The sequence below is a fragment of the Pseudophryne corroboree genome, chromosome 1 (assembly GCF_028390025.1).
Source record: "Pseudophryne corroboree isolate aPseCor3 chromosome 1, aPseCor3.hap2, whole genome shotgun sequence".
NCBI classification, from domain to species: domain Eukaryota; kingdom Metazoa; phylum Chordata; class Amphibia; order Anura; family Myobatrachidae; genus Pseudophryne; species Pseudophryne corroboree.
In genome coordinates this window covers 1227242952-1227267039 of record NC_086444.1, presented here as the reverse complement: position 1 = coordinate 1227267039, position 24088 = coordinate 1227242952, and the positions used below count along the sequence as shown (strand labels likewise).

The following is a 24088-nucleotide window of genomic DNA, read 5'->3' as shown; positions in this document are numbered from 1 at the left end:
TGTGTGCACCACTGTGACAGGGTAACCAGGAACTGCAGGGGAGGAGAGTGTGTCTGTGTGCACCACTGTGACAGGGTAACCAGGAACTGCAGGGGAGGAGAGTGTGTCTGTGTGCACCACTGTGACAGGGTAACCAGGAACTGCAGAGGAGGAGAGCGTGTCTGTGTGCACCACTGTGATAGGGTAACCAGGAACTGCAGGGGAGGAGAGTGTGTCTGTGTGCACCACTGTGACAGGGTAACCAGGAACTGCAGGGGAGGAGAGTGTGTCTGTGTGCACCACTGTGACAGGGTAACCAGGAACTGCAGGGGAGGAGAGTGTGTCTGTGTGCACCACTGTGATAGGGTAACCAGGAACTGCAGGGGAGGAGAGTGTGTCTGTGTGCACCACTGTGACAGGGTAACCAGGAACTGCAGGGGAGGAGAGTGTGTCTGTGTGCACCACTGTGACAGGGTAACCAGGAACTGCAGGGGAGGGGAGTGTGTCTGTGTGCACCACTGTGACAGGGTAACCAGGAACTGCAGGGGAGGAGAGTGTGTCTGTGTGCACCACTGTGACAGGGTAACCAGGAACTGCAGGGGAGGAGAGGACAGCGTGAGCAAGGGGCGGTTACTGGGGGTATATATACACCGGGGTCTCAGCTATTGTGTGACCAGAGCTACTAGGGACCTCAGCGCAGGTACTGCAAGACTGGTGTCATCTGCTGCTGTGTGCACCACTGTGACAGGGTAACCAGGAACTGCAGGGGAGGAGAGTGTGTCTGTGTGCACCACTGTGACAGGGTAACCAGGAACTGCAGGGGAGGAGAGTGTGTCTGTGTGCACCACTGTGACAGGGTAACCAGGAACTGCAGGGGAGGAGAGTGTGTCTGTGTGCACCACTGTGATAGGGTAACTAGGAACTGCAGGGGAGGAGAGTGTGTCTGTGTGCACCACTGTGACAGGGTAACCAGGAACTGCAGGGGAGGGGAGTGTGTCTGTGTGCACCACTGTGATAGGGTAACCAGGAACTGCAGGGGAGGAGAGTGTGTCTGTGTGCACCACTGTGACAGGGTAACCAGGAACTGCAGGGGAGGGGAGTGTGTCTGTGTGCACCACTGTGATAGGGTAACCAGGAACTGCAGGGGAGGGGAGTGTGTCTGTGTGCACCACTGTGACAGGGTAACCAGGAACTGCAGGGGAGGAGAGTGTGTCTCTGTGCACCACTGTGACAGGGTAACTAGGAATTGCAGGGGAGGAGAGTGTGTCTGTGTGCACCACTGTGACAGGGTAACTAGGAACTGCAGGGGAGGAGAGTGTGTCTGTGTGCACCACTGTGATAGGGTAACCAGGAACTGCAGGGGAGGAGAGTGTGTCTGTGTGCACCACTGTGACAGGGTAACTAGGAACTGCAGGGGAGGAGAGTGTGTCTGTGTGCACCACTGTGATAGGGTAACCAGGAACTGCAGGGGAGGAGAGTGTGTCTGTGTGCACCACTGTGATAGGGTAACCAGGAACTGCAGGGGAGGAGAGTGTGTCTGTGTGCACCACTGTGACAGGGTAACCAGGAACTGCAGGGGAGGAGAGCGTGTCTGTGTGCACCACTGTGACAGGGTAACCAGGAACTGCAGGGAAGGAGAGTGTGTCTGTGTGCACCACTGTGACAGGGTAACCAGGAACTACAGGGGAGGAGAGTGTGTCTGTGTGCACCACTGTGACAGGGTAACTAGGAACTGCAGGGGAGGAGAGTGTGTCTGTGTGCACCACTGTGACAGGGTAACTAGGAACTGCAGGGGAGGAGTGTGTGTCTGTGTGCACCACTGTGACAGGGTAACCAGGAACTGCAGGGGAGGAGAGTGTGTCTGTGTGCACCACTGTGACAGGGTAACCAGGAACTGCAGGGGAGGAGAGTGTGTCTGTGTGCACCACTGTGACAGGGTAACCAGGAACTGCAGGGGAGGAGAGTGTGTCTGTGTGCACCACTGTGACAGGGTAACCAGGAACTGCAGGGGAGGAGAGTGTGTCTGTGTGCACCACTGTGACAGGGTAACCAGGAACTGCAGGGGAGGAGAGTCTGTATGTGTGCACCACTGTGACAGGGTAACCAGGAACTGCAGGGGAGGAGAGTGTGTCTCTGTGCACCACTGTGACAGGGTAACCAGGAACTGCAGGGGAGGAGAGCGTGTCTGTGTGCACCACTGTGACAGGGTAACCAGGAACTGCAGAGGAGGAGAGTGTGTCTGTGTGCACCACTGTGACAGGGTAACCAGGAACTGCAGGGGAGGAGAGTGTGTCTGTGTGCACCACTGTGACAGGGTAACCAGGAACTGCAGGGGAGGAGAGTGTGTCTGTGTGCACCACTGTGACAGGGTAACCAGGAACTGCAGGGGAGGAGAGTCTGTATGTGTGCACCACTGTGACAGGGTAACCAGGAACTGCAGGGGAGGAGAGTGTGTCTCTGTGCACCACTGTGACAGGGTAACCAGGAACTGCAGGGGAGGAGAGCGTGTCTGTGTGCACCACTGTGACAGGGTAACCAGGAACTGCAGAGGAGGAGAGTGTGTCTGTGTGCACCACTGTGACAGGGTAACCAGGAACTGCAGGGGAGGAGAGTGTGTCTGTGTGCACCACTGTGACAGGGTAACCAGGAACTGCAGGGGAGGAGAGTGTGTCTGTGTGCACCACTGTGACAGGGTAACCAGGAACTGCAGGGGAGGAGAGTGTGTCTGTGTGCACCACTGTGACAGGGTAACCGGGAACTGCAGGGGAGGGGAGTGTGTCTGTGTGCACCACTGTGACAGGGTAACCAGGAACTGCAGGGGAGGAGAGTGTGTCTGTGTGCACCACTGTGACAGGGTAACCAGGAACTGCAGGGGAGGGGAGTGTGTCTGTGTGCACCACTGTGACAGGGTAACCAGGAACTGCAGGGGAGGAGAGTGTGTCTGTGTGCACCACTGTGACAGGGTAACCAGGAACTGCAGGGGAGGAGAGTGTGTCTGTGTGCACCACTGTGACAGGGTAACCAGGAACTGCAGGGGAGGAGAGTGTGTCTGTGTGCACCACTGTGACAGGGTAACCAGGAACTGCAGGGGAGGAGAGTGTGTCTGTGTGCACCACTGTGACAGGGTAACCAGGAACTGCAGGGGAGGAGAGCGTGTCTGTGTGCACCACTGTGACAGGGTAACCAGGAACTGCAGGGGAGGAGAGTGTGTCTGTGTGCACCACTGTGACAGGGTAACCAGGAACTGCAGGGGAGGAGAGTGTGTCTGTGTGCACCACTGTGACAGGGTAACCAGGAACCGCAGGGGAGGAGAGTGTGTCTGTGTGCACCACTGTGACAGGGTAACCAGGAACTGCAGGGGAGGAGAGTGTGTCTGTGTGCACCACTGTGACAGGGTAACCAGGAACTGCAGGGGAGGGTAGTGTGTCTGTGCACCACTGTGACAGTGTAACTAGGAACTGCAGGGGAGGAGAGTGTGTCTGTGTGCAGCACTGTGACAGGGTAACCAGGAACTGCAGGGGAGGAGAGTGTGTCTGTGTGCACCACTGTGACAGGGTAACCAGGAACTGCAGGGGAGGGTAGTGTGTCTGTGCACCACTGTGACAGTGTAACTAGGAACTGCAGGGGAGGAGAGTGTGTCTGTGTGCAGCACTGTGACAGGGTAACCAGGAACTGCAGGGGAGGAGAGTGTGTCTGTGCACCACTGTGACAGGGTAACCAGGAACTGCAGGGGAGGAGAGTGTGTCTGTGTGCACCACTGTGACAGGGTAACCAGGAACTGCAGGGGAGGAGAGTGTGTCTGTGTGCACCACTGTGACAGGGTAACTAGGAACTGCAGGGGAGGAGAGTGTGTCTGTGTGCACCACTGTGATAGGGTAACCAGGAACTGCAGGGGAGGAGAGTGTGTCTGTGTGCACCACTGTGACAGGGTAACCAGGAACTGCAGGGGAGGAGAGTGTGTCTGTGTGCACCACTGTGACAGGGTAACCAGGAACTGCAGGGGAGGAGAGTGTGTCTGTGTGCACCACTGTGACAGGGTAACCTGGAACTGCAGGGGAGGAGAGTGTGTCTGTGCACCACTGTGACAGTGTAACTAGGAACTGCAGGGGAGGAGAGTGTGTCTGTGTGCACCACTGTGACAGGGTAACCAGGAACTGCAGGGGAGGAGAGTGTGTCTGTGTGCACCACTGTGACAGGGTAACCAGGAACTGCAGGGGAGGAGAGTGTGTCTGTGTGCACCACTGTGACAGGGTAACCTGGAACTGCAGGGGAGGAGAGTGTGTCTGTGTGCACCACTGTGACAGGGTAACCAGGAACTGCAGGGGAGGAGAGTGTGTCTGTGCACCACTGTGACAGGGTAACCAGGAACTGCAGGGGAGGGGAGTGTGTCTGTGTGCACCACTGTGACAGGGTAACCAGGAACTGCAGGGGAGGAGAGTGTGTCTGTGTGCACCACTGTGACAGGGTAACCAGGAACTGCAGAGGAGGAGAGTGTGTCTGTGTGCACCACTGTGACAGGGTAACCAGGAACTGCAGGGGAGGAGAGTGTGTCTGTGTGCACCACTGTGACAGGGTAACCAGGAACTGCAGGGGAGGAGAGTGTGTCTGTGTGCACCACTGTGACAGTGTAACCAGGAACTGCAGGGGAGGAGAGTGTGTCTGTGTGCACCACTGTGACAGGGTAACCAGGAACTGCAGGGGAGGAGAGTGTGTCTGTGTGCACCACTGTGACAGGGTAACCAGGAACTGCAGGGGAGGAGAGGACAGTGTGAGCAAGGGGCAGCCACTGGGGGTGTTTATACACTGGGGTCTGAGCTATTGTGTGACCTGAGCTACGAGGGGCCTCCGCGCAGGTACTGTAAGACCGGTGTCTTCTGCTGCAGCTGCGGGTGTTCAGGGTGACAACAGGACCAGGCAGAGATCTGCTGTTCTCTAGAAATGACCTGCACTTTGTTTCATCTCGATCTGCCAGTTAAAGCTGAGCATTAATATTACTGGCATCATCATTGCAAGAGATAGGTGTTGCACCATGCGCGTAGCCAGTAAGGGGAGGGGGGAGAGGTGCTTGGGGCCCGCGTTCACCTGAATAAGATAAGCTGCGCCGCAGTCTGTGCACAGGGCACACAGTGACGTTGGTGTGAGAGGTCACGTGGGCTGCGGTGCTCTATGGCAGGAGCAGTTTCTCGGTCGGAGCATGGTCTCTCTGTGAGAGTGGATTACCGTCTCTGTATGCACCCGCTTCATTGATGAGCATGTGACATTCATATTAGACTCAATATCACCGTGCATCTGTCTATCTACCTCTATGTCACATCCCAGTGTAATCATAGGGTTAATGATTTGATTTCAACATAGCATATAAACTGTAATAACTCTGAGGGAACCATGGATGCCTAGGGAGATGGTCAGATAAGACATACACTGAGAGGCCGCCTTGTACATGGCACTGGTATTAGTGTGCATTTGACAGTACCTTATATGGTGTTTAGCAGGAGACAGTGGGCTGCAGTGCAATAGGCCGATCACTGTAAGCAAAGGATTATGTGTCACTCCTAGACAAAGGGGCTTTAGAAACTGATGGTGCATCTTCAGATGTTCTGCGCCTTGGGTATATGTTGGAGCTTTCTGAGCATGTGTAAGAGATAACAATGGTCCACGCTATGTTGTACTAGCCAGTGACTGGTGCATCTTAATATGCGTTAATATCCGTCAGTAATGCCCAGACTATGATATATAGGGCCTAATTCAGCACGAGTTCTAGTTCTGCGAAAATTCGCACATCTACAACTCCTTATGCTAGCATGCGGAGGGGGGTGGGGTGGGGGGGCAATTCAATGCACAAATGTGCCGCTGCGATCCCGCTCAGAATGAGGATTTCATGGGAAAGCGAGTGGCAGGAAGTGATCATTTGGAGGTGTTAACAAGGAGTTTACAGCTATTGGTTAGAAGAACGCAGGTGCGTCACGGCAGTTTTCGGAGCGTATATTTGCTGTCAGTTGCAAGCTCGTATGTGCAAAAACATGGCACCTTTATCGCTACTGCCGTGTCCAGTCTATGTAGCCATAGGACTACACTTATCCTCAGAGTTCCTCGCTTTTGCGTATAGGCTGTGAATGTGTGCGCAATTGTGAATGAGTTTGCAATGGTTCTGGAAGGCGTCTATTTCTCGCCGGCAGCTTCACTTTCTAACATTAGCATCTCCACAGCCTGGTGAATCGCACCCGCTAATGCACGTGCATACAATCAGGAATTCGGCCCATATTGCAATACGGAGACACAAGCTGCAGCCTCGTGCAAGGACCTGAACTGCCGTATGGTGCCCGCTGGTGTATATGACTGATCCCGTGATGTGTGGCTCTTCCGTTGTGAACCACATCTTATATTTAGATGACTCACCTCCCACGCAATACATCCAGTCACCGCCCAGGAGCGCGCCTCTCCATGCGCCCAAATCTGTCCTGCGACTCTACGTGCAAAATCAGGACTCGAGCGCACTGCGACTCAGATAGAAAAAACAGCCATTTACGTGAATACCAGCAGAGCGCGCCACTCTGAATCAGGCCCTAGGTTCCATTCTCCCACCACCTGCTCTGCCCGGCTGTACTATCACTGTCAGACAGACATGAACCGTCTCATTATCTTGTAGCGGGATCAGTACTAAATGCCGCCGGCCGGAATCCCGGCAGTCGAAATACCGACGCCGGAATCCCGACCACACAATCCCGACAGGGGTGGCGAGCGGACACAGCCCCTTGCGGGCTCGCTTCGCTCGCCACGCTGCGGGCACGGTGCCTCGCTACGCTCGGCACACTATTATATTCTCCCTCTATGGGTGTCGTGGACACCCACGGAGGGAGAATATGTCGGGATTGTGGCGGTCGGGATTGTGGCGGTCGGGATTCCGGCATCGGTATTTCGACCGCCGGGATTCCGGCCGGCGGCATCTTGACCGCATTCCCTTGTAGCACAGTATACCAAATGCTGCTCCTTAGGACTTACATAGTGTTCACATTTCATACATTTCTTACTTGTACAGCTCTCTCAGATGTGACAATGTAAAGGAATTACAACAATACGATAATGCTGTATTCACACGCTTCCTCCCGCTACAAAGGAACACAACTGAGGGGTGCTAATGTTTCCCCTTTTAGTACAATGTCCCTGGCAATATGTTCTTAATCCCTGTTATATGGCGTCCATTTCCTGTCGTGTCCTCCCCATACAGCACTCGGCTGCTGTCTTCCTCACGCCGCACTCTGCTGCTGTTCCTCCCCACTCCACACTCGGCTGCTGTTCCTCCCCACGCCGCACTCGGCTGCTGTTCCTCCCCACACCGCACTCGGCTGCTGTTCCTCCCCACGCAGTACTCGGCTGCTGTTCCTCCCCACACCGCACTCGGCTGCTGTTCCTCCCCACGCCGCACTCGGCTGCTGTTCCTCCCCACGCCTCACTCGGCTGCTGTTCCTCCCCACGCAGCACTCAGCTGCTGTTCCTCCCCACGCAGCACTCGGCTGCTGTTCCTTCCCACACCTCACTCGGCTGCTGTTCCTCCCCACGCCGCACTCGGCTGCTGTTCCTCCCCACTCCGCACTCGGCTGCTGTTCCTCCCCACGCCGCACTCGGCTGCTGTTCCTCCCCACGCAGTACTCGGCTGCTGTTCCTCCCCACGCCTCACTCTGCTGCTGTTCCTCCCCATGCCTCACTCTGCTGCTGTTCCTCCCCACGCCTCACTCGGCTGCTGTTCCTCCCCACGCCGCACTCGGCTGCTGTTCCTCCCCACGCAGTATTCGACTGCTGTTCCTCCCCATGCCTCACTCGGCTGCTGTTCCTCCCCACGCAGTACTCGGCTGCTGTTCCTCCCCACGCAGTACTCGGCTGCTGTTCCTCCCCACACCGCACTAGGCTGCTGTTCCTCCCCACACCGCACTAGGCTGCAGTTCCTCCCCACACCGCACATGGCTGCTGTTCCTCCCCACGCCGCACACGCCTGCTGTTCCGCTCCACACCGCACTAGGCTGCTGTTACTCCCCATACCGTACTCGGCTGCTGTTACTCCCCACGCCGCACTCGGCTGCTGTTCCTCCCCACGCCGCACTCGGCTGCTGTTCCTCCCCACGCCGCACTCGGCTGCTGTTCCTCCCCACGCCGCACTCGGCTGCTGTTCCTCCCCGCGCCACACTCGGTTGCTGTTCCTCCCCACGCCTCACTCTGCTGCTGTTCCTCCCCATACCGCAGAGAAGAGCAGGAGCTTGTCTTATATATCTACATTTCCCACACATAGTATTACACTCATACTGTATAATGGGTCTAATTGGTGTTTGCACGCACATGCCGGCGCGATTCTCTTGGCTACAGAGCTGCAAATGTTAGCAAGTGAAGCTGCCGCCCAGGAATGAAGAGACGCCCACCGGAGCCATCGCGTGCTCATTCGCAATGCGCACACATTCTCAGCCTATACACAAAAACGAGGAACATCGGGGCTAAGCGCTGCCCTATAGCTACGTAGACTGGCAGAAGCAGTAGTGATGCTGGCGCCATGTTTGTATGCATACATGATTGCAGCTGAATGCAGATACACGCCTCAAAAACGGCCAAGACATGTCTGCATTTTTGCAACCACTCCCCGTTACCACCTTCAAACGGTCCCTGCCTGATCCTGTCAATCACTCTGCAGCTAAACTGCGAGCGCAATCACAAAGGTCCCTCGCACTGGGATCGCAGCACATGCTCGGTCTGCTGATAATTGCTCCAATGCGTGAACAACGCCAAGTGCGTACAAATATGAATTAGGCCCAATGCCTCACAACCCGAATCCCCTGGGTGCAGACAGAAGGATACAGAAGACACACAGACCGCTCACAGTTCTCACCTTTGGAGTGATCCGCGCATTCTCCAGGAAAACCCGGGTCCAGACAGCCGGGTGCCGAGCAACGAACTTCCAGTCTCGGCTGACTTCAGCGGCCCGCAGCAGGGTCTTGGTATCGAGGTAGGTGAATATACAGAATAGTGCTGCCCTCATCTTCAGAATCTCCGGGCTGATGACCTCATTAGTACGGGACGGACTCCCCTTCTCCGGCCTCAGCATGCGCCCGTCACAGCGACCTGCAGGGTATCATGGAGACGGTATAACTATACTGAACATACTAAACTCAGAGACATAAAGTTCAGCTGATCTAGATGTATTGGCCTTTTCCCCAGCTCCCGGCCTTTCTGAGCATTAGTGGGAGACACTTTGCATCGGTGGCCTGAGCTTTGTGGAGCAATAATTAGTACATATATGTTTATGAGACCCGCAGGCAGGCTCTTGGACCGGTCCTGGTTCCAAAAATACAGTGGAAAAAAGACGTAGAGGTCCACCGTATTTTTTAAACCAGCACTCCACTAACCGGGGAGGTAATGTCACAGGCGGGGGGGGGGGGACATTTATACTGGTCCTGGCGGCAGTGTATTACCTCCCCAATTAGTCCTGGCCGGGGTACCTTGGGGTTGTGGGAACCCCCCAATAAAGGGGTTCCCCCATCCAGGGCACCCAAGGCCAGGGCTGAAGCCCGGGGCTATCCCCGGCATCCTTTAGTGGTGGATGCTGAGTTGATAGCTTTTAATTGTACAAAATAGAAATAATATTACAGTTGGAAGGTATGCCTCCACCGCATGCTGGTACTTGTACCTATTACATTTGGCCGATTGCGTCTGCCATCTGCAAGATTGTCTCACTGCCCCTTGCTAATACCCCTAAGGTAAATGAAGCCACAAGGCTGTAGGAGAAGAAGCAGATTGGGCCATGGGCCAGACTCACCCTTAGGCCGGCAGCCTCCCGACGAGCGGTTTGTGCTGAGGTCCGCAGACCCAATGCTCTCCTGTTCCCAGACCTCGGCCTCAGACTCTGTTGTCCTGGACCCTACGTCTGATATGTCTCCCTCTTCTCCTTCTGTGCTGTTCCTGTAGGGCCGGCGGTGCCAGTTCTGGATGGCCTGCCTGCGGAGGCCTGAGCTGCGGTTGTTGTTGCTTTCAAAGCTGCTGTCACCTCCGTGGTTGTTCCCTGGGTAAGTCTGAGACTCCATGCAGTCATCTACCGCAACCTGCTCTGGTCCATCGCTGTCATAGCAGCCAGAGCTCTGGGATACGGTCTTCACCCTTCCCGGGACCCTGCGAGCGGACAAAGGTGGCGCTTTCACAATCTGCTCTCATTCATTAGCACGCGTTCAGCTTTTAGGGGGGGTATATCAAAGCTTGGAGAGAGATAAAGTACCAACCAATCAGCTCCTAACTGTCATTTTTTTAAACACAGCCTGTAACCTGGCAGTTAGGAGCTGATTGTCCGTTACCTTATCTCTCTCCACTTTATCTCTATCAAGGCATTGATAAATCTGCACATTAGTTTTCTCTGGCTCACACAACGTTACGGGGAAATGTACACAGAGCAGTCACCATCCAGAGTGAGATTTCGGGAACAGCTGGCGTAATTTACTGACCTGAGAGTGACCTGTATGGGTTATTTCTCCATAGAAAGGTGGACGCCCCATGTTTATGCGCTACCAGGGCTGGACTGGGACCAAAAATAGGCCCTGGCATTTTTGAAGCACACAGGCCCACCTCGGTGTCAGCATCTGACTCCTCCCCTTACTATTCCCGACTCCTCCTACTTCTTAGTCTATGCTCTTACAAATATAATTAATATTATAACAACATACAAGTGTACATCATTCTGTATTAAAATACACACAACCATTGGTTGAAGTGGAAATGTTGAAGTAGGGGTATGGAAAAATAAAAGTTGTAACTAAGCGCGCGCTCCAGAAAAGAGGCGTGGACACGCACGCGCCCCATTCACTAGAATGAGAGCGTCTGTGTGCACTCCCGGCGGGGCTAAGCGGTGACCAATCAGACAGAGAGTGTCCCATAGAGGTACTGAGTGCGCGCGCCTAAGGTGCACGCGCCAAAAATATGGGTGTGGCCAATTAAAATGGGACGTGATACACAGACATATGCCCCCAATAGTGCAGTGCCAAATCCACAATTGCCCCCACAGTGCCAGGTATACAAATGCCCCCACAGTGCCAGGTATACAAATGCCCCCACAGTGCCAGGTATACAAATGCCCCTACAGTGCCAGCCAATTGCCCCCACAGTGCCAGGTATACAAATGCCCCCACAGTGCCAGGTATACAAATGCCCCCACAGTGCCAGCCAATTGCCCCCACAGTGCCAGGTATACAAATGCCCCCACAGTGCCAGGTAAACAATTGCCCCCACAGGGCCAGGTATACAAATGCCCCCACAGTGCCAGCCAATTGCCCCCACAGTGCCAGCCAATTGCCCCCACAGTGCCAGGTATACAAATGCCCCCACAGTGCCAGGTATACAAATGCCCCCACAGTGCCAGCCAATTGCCCCCACAGTGCCAGGTATACAAATGCCCCCACAGTGCCAGGTAAACAATTGCCCCCACAGGGCCAGGTATACAAATGCCCCCACAGTGCCAGCCAATTGCCCCCACAGTGCCAGCCAATTGCCCCCACAGTGCCAGGTATACAAATGCCCCCACAGTGCCAGGTAAACAATTGCCCCCACAGGGCCAGGTATACAAATGCCCCCACAGTGCCAGCCAATTGCCCCCACAGTGCCAGCCAATTGCCCCCACAGTGCCAGGTATACAAATGCCCCCACAGTGCCAGGTAAACAATTGCAGGTAAACTATGCACAGTGCCAGCCAATTGCCCCCACAGCAGTGCTGCTGCTGCTCCTCCGGCTGGGATGTGACTGAGGCTGTCAGGAGCTGAGAGCGCGCCAGCACGGTTATGTCTGGCGGCATGTAGCGGACTTCAAACCAGCCGCCGGTTCGTGAGCCAATCAGAGCTCGCGGACCGGCAACGGCGGCTCCTGATTGGCTGCCGGTCCGCGAGCTCTGATTGGCTCACGAACCGGCGGCTGGTTTGAAGTCCGCTACACGCCGCCAGACATAGCCGCGCTGGCGCGCTCTCCTCCCCTGACAGCTGAGACACGCTGCCGCCAGAGTGAGCGGCAGCGTGTCTCAGTGAGCGCTGGACCGGCCCACGTGGCCATCGGCCCTTCTGACATTTGCCAGAAGTGCCAGATGGCCAGTCCGGCCCTGTGCGCTACCCATATAGAGGCTTTGCACAGAATTGCTCATCTATAGCTCATTATCTGCTATTTCTGCCGTAGTAAACACATCATTTTAATTAGTGCAATCACAATTAGCCATGTGCTGTCTTATGTGTCACATATCTACATTTTACACAGATTTTGTATGTGTATATTAATGCAATTCCCTTTACAAATAGAGGACAAGTGACAATTACTGCCGCAATAATGTGCACATTTTAAGCAACAACAGCCATTCTATGGTCTTCACATTGGCCGTCATTCGTATATGGGGCCTAATTCAGACCTGATCGCTCGCTAGCGTTTTTTTTAGTAGCGCTGTGATCAAGTCAGAACTGCGCATGCGTATGCACCGCAATGTGCATCGCACAGGTACAAAGCAGATCGTTGCTGTGCGATGGCTTTTACGAAGAATCCATTTGCACAGCCGATCGCAAGGAGATTGACAGGAAGAGGGCGTTTGTGGGTGGCAACTGACCGTTTTCTATGAGTGTTTGGAAAAACGCAGGCGTGTCCAATCGTTTGCAGGGCGGGTGCCTGACGTCAGTTTCGGGTAAGAACAGGCTGAAGTGATCGCAGCGGCTGAGTAAGTTCTGGGCTACTCAGAAACTGCACAAGATCTGTTTGTAAAGCTCTGCTACACATGCGTTCGCCCACTTGCAAAGCGAAAATACACTCCCCTGTGGGCGGCGACTATCTGATCGCAGTGCTGCAAAAAAAAACCCTAGCGAGAGATCAGGTCTGAATTAGGTCCATGGTTGGAGTGGCTATCGCTGATGCTTACATGGATGCCATTGCAATAGCACCAATTTGGTAATGCAGCAGGGGGCGTCACACTTACACAGAAGCAGTAGTGAAAGCAGTAATATGGTAATGCAGCAGTGGGCGTCAGGCTTTCATAGTAGCAGCAGCGGTAGCACTAATATGGTAATGCAGCAGAGGGCGTCACACTTACATAGAAGCAGCAGCGGTACCACTAATATGGTAATGCAGTAGGGGGCGTCACACTTACATAGTAGCAGCAGCTATAGCAGTAATATGGTAATGCAGCAGGGGGCGTCACACTTACACAGAAGCAGCAGCGATACCACTAATATGGTAATGCAGCAGGGTGTGTCACGCTTACATAGAAGCAGCAGCGATAGCACTAATATGGTAATACAGCAGGGGGTGTCACACTTACATAGAAGCAGCAGCAATAGCACTAATATGGTAATGCAGCAGGGGGCATCACTCTTACGTAGAAGCGATAGCACTATTATGATAATGCAGCAGAGGGTGTCACGCTTACATAGCAGTGATAGCACTAATATGGTATTGCAGCAGGGGGCGTCACGCTTACACAGAATAAGCAGCGATAGCACTATTATGGTAATGTAGCAGGAGGTGTCACACTCACATAGAAGCAGCAGCGATAGCACTAACATGGTAATGCAACAGGGGACATCACACTTACACAGAAGCAGTAGCGATAGTGCTAATATGGTAATGCAGCAGGGGACATCACACTTACACAGAAGCAGTAGCGATAGTGCTATTATGGTAATGCAGAAGAAGGCATCACACTTACATAGAAGCAGCAGAGATAGCACTAGTATGGTAATGCAGCAGGGGTGTCACACTTACATAAAAGCAGCAGCGATAGCACAAATATGGTAATGCAGTAGGGGCGTCACACTTACATAAAAGCAGCAGCGATAGCACTAATATGGTAATGCAGTAGGGGCGTCACACTTACATAAAAGCAGCAGCGATAGCACTAATATGGAAATGCAGTAGGGGGCGTCACACTTACATAGAAGCAGCAGAGATAGCACTAGTATGGTAATGCAGCAGGGGTGTCACACTTACATAAAAGCAGCAGCGATAGCACTAATATGGTAATGCAGTAGGGGGCGTCACACTTACATAAAAGCAGCAGCGATAGCACTAATATGGTAATGCAGTAGGGGGCGTCACACTTACATAAAAGCAGCAGCGATAGCACTAATATGGTAATGCAGTAGGGGGTGTCACACTTACATAAAAGCAGCAGTGATAGCACTAATATGGTAATGCAGCAGGGGGCGTCACACTTACATAAAAGCAGCAGTGATAGCAGTAATATGGTAATGCAGCAGGAGGCGTCACGCTTACATAGAAGCAGCAGCGATAGCAGTAATATGGTAATGCAGCAGGGGGCGTCACACTTACATAGTAGCAGCAGCGATAGCACTAATATGGTAATGCAGTAGGGGCGTCACACTTACATAAAAGCAGCAGCGATAGCACTAATATGGAAATGCAGTAGGGGGCGTCACACTTACATAAAAGCAGCAGCGATAGCACTAATATGGTAAGGCAGTAGGGGGCGTCACACTTACATAAAAGCAGCAGTGATAGCACTAATATGGTAATGCAGCAGGGGGTGTCACACTTATATAGAAGCAGCAGCGATAGCACTAATATGGTAAGGCAGTAGGGGGCGTCACACTTACATAAAAGCAGCAGTGAAAGCACTAATATGGTAAGGCAGTAGGGGGCGTCACACTTACACAGAAGCAGTAGCGATAGTGCTATTATGGTAATGCAGAAGAAGGCATCAAACTTACATAGAAGCAGCAGAGATAGCACTAGTATGGTAATGCAGCAGGGGTGTCACACTTACATAAAAGCAGCAGCGATAGCAGTAATATGGTAATGCAGCAGGGGGTGTCACACTTATATAGAAGCAGCAGCGATAGCACTAATATGGTAAGGCAGTAGGGGGCGTCACACTTACATAAAAGCAGCAGTGATAGCACTAATATGGTAATGCAGCAGGGGGTGTCACACTTATATAGAAGCAGCAGCGATAGCACTAATATGGTAAGGCAGTAGGGGGCGTCACACTTACACAGAAGCAGTAGCGATAGTGCTATTATGGTAATGCAGAAGAAGGCATCAAACTTACATAGAAGCAGCAGAGATAGCACTAGTATGGTAATGCAGCAGGGGGTGTCACACTTACATAAAAGCAGCAGCGATAGCAGTAATATGGTAATGCAGCAGGGGGTGTCACACTTATATAGAAGCAGCAGCGATAGCACTAATATGGTAAGGCAGTAGGGGGCGTCACACTTACATAAAAGCAGCAGTGATAGCACTAATATGGTAATGCAGCAGGGGGTGTCACACTTATATAGAAGCAGCAGTGATAGCACTAATATGGTAAGGCAGTAGGGGGCGTCACACTTACATAAAAGCAGCAGTGATAGCACTAATATGGTAATGCAGCAGGGGGTGTCACACTTACATAAAAGCAGCAGTGATAGCACTAATATGGTAATGCAGCAGGGGGTGTCACACTTATATAAAAGCAGCAGTGATAGCACTAATATGGTAAGGCAGCAGGGGGCGTCACACTTACATAAAAGCAGCAGTGATAGCACTAATATGGTAATGCAGCAGGGGGTGTCACACTTACATAAAAGCAGCAGTGATAGCACTAATAATAAGAATTTACTTACCGATAATTCTATTTCTCGGAGTCCGTAGTGGATGCTGGGGTTCCTGAAAGGACCATGGGGAATAGCGGCTCCGCAGGAGACAGGGCACAAAAAAGTAAAGCTTTACTAGGTCAGGTGGTGTGCACTGGCCCCTCCCCCTATGACCCTCCTCCAGACTCCAGTTAGGTACTGTGCCCGGACGAGCATACACAATAAGGGAGGCATTTTGAATCCCGGGTAAGACTCATACCAGCCACACCAATCACACCGTACAACTTGTGATCTAAACCCAGTTAACAGTATGACAACAGAAAGGGCCTCTTAAAGATGGCTCCTTAACAATAACCCGAATTAGTTAACAATAACTATGTACAAGTATTGCAGATAATCCGCACTTGGGATGGGCGCCCAGCATCCACTACGGACTCCGAGAAATAGAATTATCGGTAAGTAAATTCTTATTTTCTCTATCGTCCTAAGTGGATGCTGGGGTTCCTGAAAGGACCATGGGGATTATACCAAAGCTCCCAAACGGGCGGGAGAGTGCGGATGACTCTGCAGCACCGAATGAGAGAACTCCAGGTCCTCCTTTGCCAGGGTATCAAATTTGTAAAATTTTACAAACGTGTTCTCCCCCGACCACGTAGCTGCTCGGCAGAGTTGTAATGCCGAGACCCCTCGGGCAGCCGCCCAAGATGAGCCCACCTTCCTTGTGGAGTGGGCTTTTACAGTTTTAGGCTGTGGCAGGCCTGCCACAGAATGTGCAAGTTGAATTGTGTTACAAATCCAACGAGCAATCGACTGCTTAGAAGCAGGTGCGCCCAACTTGTTGGGTGCATACAATATAAACAGCGAGTCAGATTTTCTGACTCCAGCCGTCCTTGCAATGTATATTTTTAAGGCTCTGACAACGTCCAACAACTTGGAGTCCTCCAAGTCGCTAGTGGCCGCAGGCACCACAATAGGTTGGTTCAGATGAAATGCTGATACCACTTTAGGGAGAAAATGCGGACGAGTCCGCAGTTCTGCCCTATCCGAATGGAAGATTAGATAAGGACTTTTATAAGATAAAGCCGCCAATTCAGATACTCTCCTGGCAGAGGCCAGGGCTAGTAACATAGTCACTTTCAATGTGAGATATTTCAAATCCACCTTTTTCAATGGTTCAAACCAATGGGATTTGAGGAAATCTAAAACTACATTTAGATCCCACGGTGCCACCGGAGGCACCACAGGAGGCTGTATATGCAGTACTCCCTTGACAAAAGTCTGGACCTCAGGGACAGAGGCCAATTCTTTTTGGAAGAATATTGACAGGGCCGAAATTTGAACCTTAATGGATCCCAATTTGAGACCCATAGATAATCCTGATTGCAGGAAATGTAGGAAACGACCCAGTTGGAATTCCTCCGTCGGAACCCTCCGATCCTCGCACCACGCTACATATTTTCGCCAAATGCGGTGATAATGTTTCACGGTGACTTCCTTCCGTGCCTTAATCAAGGTAGGAATGACTTCTTCTGGAATGCCTTTCCCTTTTAGGATCTGGCGTTCAACCGCCATGCCGTCAAACGCAGCCGCGGTAAGTCTTGAAAAAGACAGGGACCCTGCTGTAGCAGGTCCCTTCTCAGAGGTAGAGGCCACGGTTCGTCCGTGAGCATCTCTTGAAGTTCCGGATACCAAGTCCTTCTCGTCCAATCCGGAACCACTAGTATTGTTCTTACTCTTCTTTGCCGTATGATCTTCAATACCTTTGGTATGAGCGGCAGAGGAGGAAACACATACACTGACTGGTACACCCAAGGAGTTACCAGTGCGTCCACAGCTATTGCCTGTGGATCTCTTGACCTGGCGCAATATTTGTCCAGTTTCTTGTTGAGGCGAGACGCCATCATGTCTACAATTGGTCTTTCCCAACGGTCTATTAACATGTTGAAGACTTCTGGATGTAGACCCCACTCTCCCGGATGAAGATCGTGTCTGCTGAGGAAGTCTGCTTCCCAGTTGTCCACGCCCGGGATGAACACTGCTGACAGTGCTATCACGTGATTCTCCGCCCAGCGAAGAATCTTGGCAGCTTCTGCCATTGCACTCCTGCTTCTTGTGCCGCCCTGCCTGTTTACATGGGCGACCGCCGTGATGTTGTCCGACTGAATCAACACCGGCTTTCCTTGCAGGAGAAGTTCCGCCTGGCTTAGAGCATTGTAGATTGCTCTTAGTTCCAGAATGTTTATGTGAAGAGACTTTTCCAGACTCGTCCATACTCCCTGGAAGTTTCTTCCTTGTGTGACTGCTCCCCAGCCTCTCAGGCTGGCGTCCGTGGTCACCAGGATCCAATCCTGAATGCCGAATCTGCGGCCTTCTAATAGGTGAGCCTTCTGCAACCACCACAGAAGTGACACCCTTGTCTTTGGTGACAGGGTTATTCGCAGGTGCATCTGCAGATGCGACCCTGACCATTTGTCCAACAGATCCCTTTGGAATATTCTTGCATGGAATCTGCCGAATGGAATTGCTTCGTAAGAAGCCACCATTTTTCCCAGGACTCTTGTGCATTGATGTACTGACACTTTTCCTGGTTTTAGGAGGTTCCTGACCAGATCGGATAACTCCTTGGCTTTTTCCTCTGGAAGGAAAACCTTTTTCTGAACCGTGTCCAGAATCATTCCTAGGAACAGCAGACGAGTTGTCGGGATTAAATGGGATTTTGGAATATTCAGAATCCACCCGTGTTGTCTTAGCACCTCTTGAGATAGTGCTAAAGCTGTCTCCAGCTGTTCTCTGGACCTTGCCCTTATTAGGAGATCGTCCAAGTATGGGATAACTAATACGCCTTTTCTTCGAAGAAGAATCATCATCTCGGCCATTACCTTGGTAAAGACCCGAGGCGCCGTGGACAATCCGAACGGCAGCGTCTGAAACTGATAGTGACAGTTTTGAACAATGAACCTGAGGTACCCCTGGTGTGCGGGGTAAATCGGAACGTGTAGATACGCATCCTTGATGTCCAAGGATACCATAAAGTCCCCTTCTTCCAGGTTCGCTATCACTGCTCTGAGTGACTCCATCTTGAACTTGAACTTTTTTATGTAGAGGTTCAAGGACTTCAGATTTAGAATAGGCCTTACCGAGCCATCCGGCTTCGGTACCACAAATAGAGTGGAATAATACCCCTTTCCTTGTTGTAATAGGGGTACTTTGACTATCACCTGCTGAGCGTACAGCTTGTGAATGGCTTCCAACACCCTCTCCCTTTCGGAAGAGACGGTTGGTAAGGCAGACTTCAGGAAACGATGAGGAGGATCCGTCTCTAATTCCAACCTGTACCCCTGAGATATTATCTGCAGGATCCAGGGGTCTACCTGCGAGTGAGCCCACTGCGCGCTGTAATTTTTGAGACGGCCCCCCACTGTCCCCGAGTCCGCTTGAGAGGCCCCAGCGTCATGCTGAGGTTTTTGCAGGAGCCGGGGAGGGCTTCTGTTCCTGGGAAGGAGCTGCCTGTTGGTGTCTCTTCCCTCTTCCTCTGCCTCGTGGCAGGTACGACAAGCCCTTTGCTCTCTTATTTTTGTAGGAGCGAAAAGGCTGCGGTTGAAAGGTCGGTGCCTTTCTCTGTTGGGGAGTGACTTGAGGTAAAAAAGTGGATTTCCCGGCAGTAGCCGTGGCCACCAAGTCTGATAGACCAACTCCAAATAACTCCTCCCCTTTATACGGCAAAACCTCCATGTGACGTTTTGAATCCGCATCGCCTGTCCACTGTCGTGTCCATAAGGCTCTTCTGGCTGAAATGGACATAGCACTCATCCGAGATGCCAGTGTGCAAATATCCCTCTGTGCATCACGCATATAGATAAATGCATCCTTTATTTGTTCTAACGACAGTAAAACATTGTCCCTATCTAGGGTATCAATATTTTCAATCAGGGATTCTGACCAAACTACTCCAGCACTGCACATCCAGGCAGTTGCTATAGCTGGTCGTAGTATAACACCTGCATGTGTGTATATATTCTTTTGAATAACTTCCATCTTTCTATCTGATGGATCCTTAAGTGCGGCCGTCTCAGGAGAGGGTAACGCCACTTGTTTGGATAAGCGTGTGAGCGCCTTGTCCACCTTAGGGGGTGTTTCCCAGCGCGCCCTAACCTCTGGCGGGAAAGGGTATAATGCCAATAACTTTTTTGAAATTATCAACTTTTTATCAGGAGCAACCCACGCTTCATCACACACGTCATTTAATTCTTCTGATTCAGGAAAAACTGTTTGTAGTTTTTTTCACACCATACATAATACCCTGTTTTACGGTATCTGTAGTATCAGCTAAATGTAACGTCTCCTTCATTGCCAAAATCATATAACGTGTGGCCCTACTGGAAAATACGTTTGAATTTCTACCGTCGTCACTGGAATCAGTGCCCGTGTCTGGGTCTGTGTCGACCGACTGAGGCAAAGGGCGTTTTACAGCCCCTGACGGTGTTTGAGGCGCCTGTACAGGCATTAATTGATTGTCCGGCCGCCTCATGTCCTCAACTGACTGTTTAAGGGAAGATAAACCATCACGTAATTCCACAAATAAAGGCATCCATTCTGGTGTCGACCCCCTGGGGGGTGACATCTGCATATTTGGCAATTGCTCCGCCTCCACACCAATATCGTCCTCATACATGTCGACACCACGTACCGACACACACCGCAAACTCACAGGGAATGCTCTAATGAAGACAGGACCCACTAGCCCTTTTGGGGAGACAGAGGGAGAGTCTGCCAGCACACACCACAAAGCGCTATATATACAAGGGATATCCTTATATTAAGTGCTCCCTTATAGCTGCTTTAATATATATATATATAGCCATTAATGTGCCCCCCCTCTCTGTTTTACCCTGTTTCTGTAGTGCAGTGCAGGGGAGAGACCTGGGAGCCGTTCTGACCAGCGGAGCTGTGACAGAAAATGGCGCCGTGTGCTGAGGAGATAGGCCCCGCCCCTTTTTCGGCGGGTTCTTCTCCCGCTATTTTTCCAGTCAGGCAGGGGTTAAATATCTCCATATAGCCCCTATGGGCTATATGTGAGGTATTTTTAGCCTTGTATAAGGTTTATATTTGCCTCTCAGAGCGCCCCCCCCCAGCGCTCTGCACCCTCAGTGACTGCCCAGTGAAGTGTGCTGAGAGGAAAATGGCGCACAGCTGCAGTGCTGTGCGCTACCTTATGAAGACTGAGGAGTCTTCAGCCGCCGGTTTCCGGACCTCTTCACGCTTCAGCATCTGCAAGGGGGTCGGCGGCGCGGCTCCGGGACCGGACTCCACGGCTGGGCCTGTGTTCGATCCCTCTGGAGCTAATGGTGTCCAGTAGCCAAGCAGCAAATCCACTCTGCATGCAGGTGAGTTTACTACTTTCCCCCTAAGTCCCACGTTGCAGTGATCCTGTTGCCAGCAGGACTCACTGTAAAGAAAAAAACCTAAACTAAACTTTCTCTAAGCAGCTCTTTAGGAGAGCCACCTAGATTGCACCCTTCTCGTTCGGGCACAAAATCTAACTGGAGTCTGGAGGAGGGTCATAGGGGGAGGGGCCAGTGCACACCACCTGACCTAGTAAAGCTTTACTTTTTTGTGCCCTGTCTCCTGCGGAGCCGCTATTCCCCATGGTCCTTTCAGGAACCCCAGCATCCACTTAGGACGATAGAGAAATGGTAATGCAGCAGGGGGTGTCACACTTACATAAAAGCAGCAGTGATAGCACTAATATGGTAATGCAGCAGGGGGTGTCACACTTACATAAAAGCAGCAGTGATAGCACTAATATGGTAATGCAGCAGGGGGCGTCACGCTTACATAGAAGCAGCAGTGATAGCACTAATATGGTAATGCAGCAGGGGGCGTCACACTTACATAAAAGCAGCAGTGATAGCACTAATATGGTAATGCAGCAGGGGGTGTCACACTTACATAAAAGCAGCAGTGATAGCACTAATATGGTAATGCAGCAGGGGGTGTCACACTTACATAAAAGCAGCAGTGATAGCACTAATATGGTAATGCAGCAGGGGGTGTCACACTTACATAAAAGCAGCAGTGATAGCACTAATATGGTAATGCAGCAGGGGGTGTCACACTTATATAGAAGCAGCAGCGATAGCACTAATATGGTAAGGCAGTAGGGGGCGTCACACTTACATAAAAGCAGCAGTGATAGCAGTAATATGGTAATGCAGCAGGGGGCGTCATGCCCCTGCAGTATTACTGATCGAAAGTGTCCCACTTCTGGAGAATGGCGTCCATCACCAATCCCTCCCCACCACAAAATGGCAGCAGACTGTTAATCATTGATAGTCTATTGCCATCCCGCATCCATCGTCGCAGGCCCAAGATTTCTCGCAAATTATCCTGTACTGAGAAAATAACTATTTGCAACTGAGAAAAGGGGATAAGCCACGCAGAGGTGGGCACTGTGTAATTCAGCCTCTAGTATGAACTACAAATACGATGCTGTCTACAGCAGTGTTGCTAAAAGTGATATTACACTGATCTCTTGGTAAAAGCGCAGATGAGGGTGACAAAGGATGTTCAATCTCTAGCTCAATACTGATGGTTCCAGCTACGCAACCTCACTCTCATTAGGTACTTACTCTCCCAGAATGCAACCAAACTTATTATCCATTCACAGGTCATCTCGCGGCTTGACTACTGCAACATTCTCCTCACCGGCCTCCCACGTCCCCATCCCGCTCCCCTCCAATCTGTTCCCAATGCTACAGCTAGTCTTATCTTCATCTCCTGCTGCTCCACATCTGTCATTCCCCTTCCTCAATACCTGCACTGGCTCCCATTCCCCCACAGAATCCTCTCCACACTCCTTACCGTCACATACAAGACCCTCTCTAACTCCACTGCTCCCCACCTCTCCAACCTCATCACCCTACATACCCCACCCTGCCCACTCTCTGCTCCCTACCTCTCCAACCTCATCACCCTACATACCCCACCCCGCCCACTCTCTGCTCCCTACCTCTCCAACCTCATCACCCTACATACCCCACCCTGCCCACTCTCTGCTCCCTACCTCTCCAACCTCATCACCCTACATACCCCACCCCGCCCACTCTCTGCTCCCTACCTCTCCAACCTCATCACCGTACATACCCCACCCTGCCCACTCTCTGCTCCCTACCTCTCCAACCTCATCACCCTACATACCCCACCCTGCCCACTCTCTGCTCCCTACCTCTCCAACCTCATCACCCTACATACCCCACCCTGCCCACTCTCTGCTTCCTACCTCTCCAACCTCATCACCCTACATACCCCACCCTGCCCACCCTCTGCTCCCTACCTCTCCAACCTCCTCACCCTACATACTCCACTCCGCCCACTCTCTGCTCCCTACCTCTCGAACCTCATCACCCTACATACCCCACCCTGCCCACTCTCTGCTCCCTACCTCTCCAACCTCATCACCCTACATACCCCACCCCGCCCACTCTCTGCTCCCTACCTCTCCAACCTCATCACCCTACATACCCCACCCTGCCCACTCTCTGCTCCCTACCTCTCCAACCTCATCACCCTACATACCCCACCCTGCCCACTCTCTGCTCCCTACCTCTCCAACCTCATCACCCTACATACCCCACCCCGCCCACTCTCTGCTCCCTACCTCTCCAACCTCATCACCCTACATACCCCACCCTGCCCACTCTCTGCTCCCTACCTCTCCAACCTCATCACCCTACATACCCCACCCTGCCCACTCTCTGCTCCCTACCTCTCCAACCTCATCACCCTACATACCCCACCCTGCCCACCCTCTGCTCCCTACCTCTCCAACCTCATCACCCTACATACTCCACCCCGCCCACTCTCTGCTCCCTACCTCTCAAACCTCATCACCCTACATACCCCACCCTGCCCACTCTCTGCTCCCTACCTCTCGAACCTCATCACCCTACATACCCCACCCTGCCCACTCTCTGCTCCCTACCTCTCCAACCTCATCACCCTACATACCCCACCCTGCCCACTCTGCTCCCTACCTCTCCAACCTCATCACCCTACATACCCCACCCTGCCCACTCTCTGCTCCCTACCTCTCCAACCTCATCACCCTACATACCCCACCCTGCCCACTCTCTGCTCCCTACCTCTCCAACCTCATCACCCTACATACCCCACCCTGCCCACTCTCTGCTCCCTACCTCTCCAACCTCATCACCCTACATACCCCACCCTGCCCACTCTCTGCTCCCTACCTCTCCAACCTCATCACCCTACATACCCCACCCTGCCCACTCTCTGCTCCCTACCTCTCCAACCTCATCACCCTACATACCCCACCCTGCCCACTCTCTGCTCCCTACCTCTCCAACCTCATCACCCTACATACTCCACCCCGCCCACTCTCTGCTCCCTACCTCTCGAACCTCATCACCCTACATACCCCACCCTGCCCACTCTCTGCTCCCTACCTCTCCAACCTCATCACCCTACATACCCCACCCTGCCCACTCTCTGCTCCCTACCTCTCCAAC

General features: G+C 52.4%; 1 protein-coding gene across 1 annotated transcript in view; it reads right to left on the bottom strand.

Moving 5' to 3' along the window:
* Positions 1-24088, bottom strand: part of FBXO41 (F-box protein 41) — a 209458-nt gene that overhangs the window by 7607 nt on the left and 177763 nt on the right. Inside the window, exons 6-7 of the mRNA XM_063925379.1 lie at positions 9776-10125; positions 8849-9081 (exon numbers count right to left, since the gene is read on the bottom strand). Coding sequence (XP_063781449.1) covers positions 8849-9081; positions 9776-10125 — 583 coding nt within the window. The remainder of the gene's footprint in view (positions 1-8848; positions 9082-9775; positions 10126-24088) is intronic.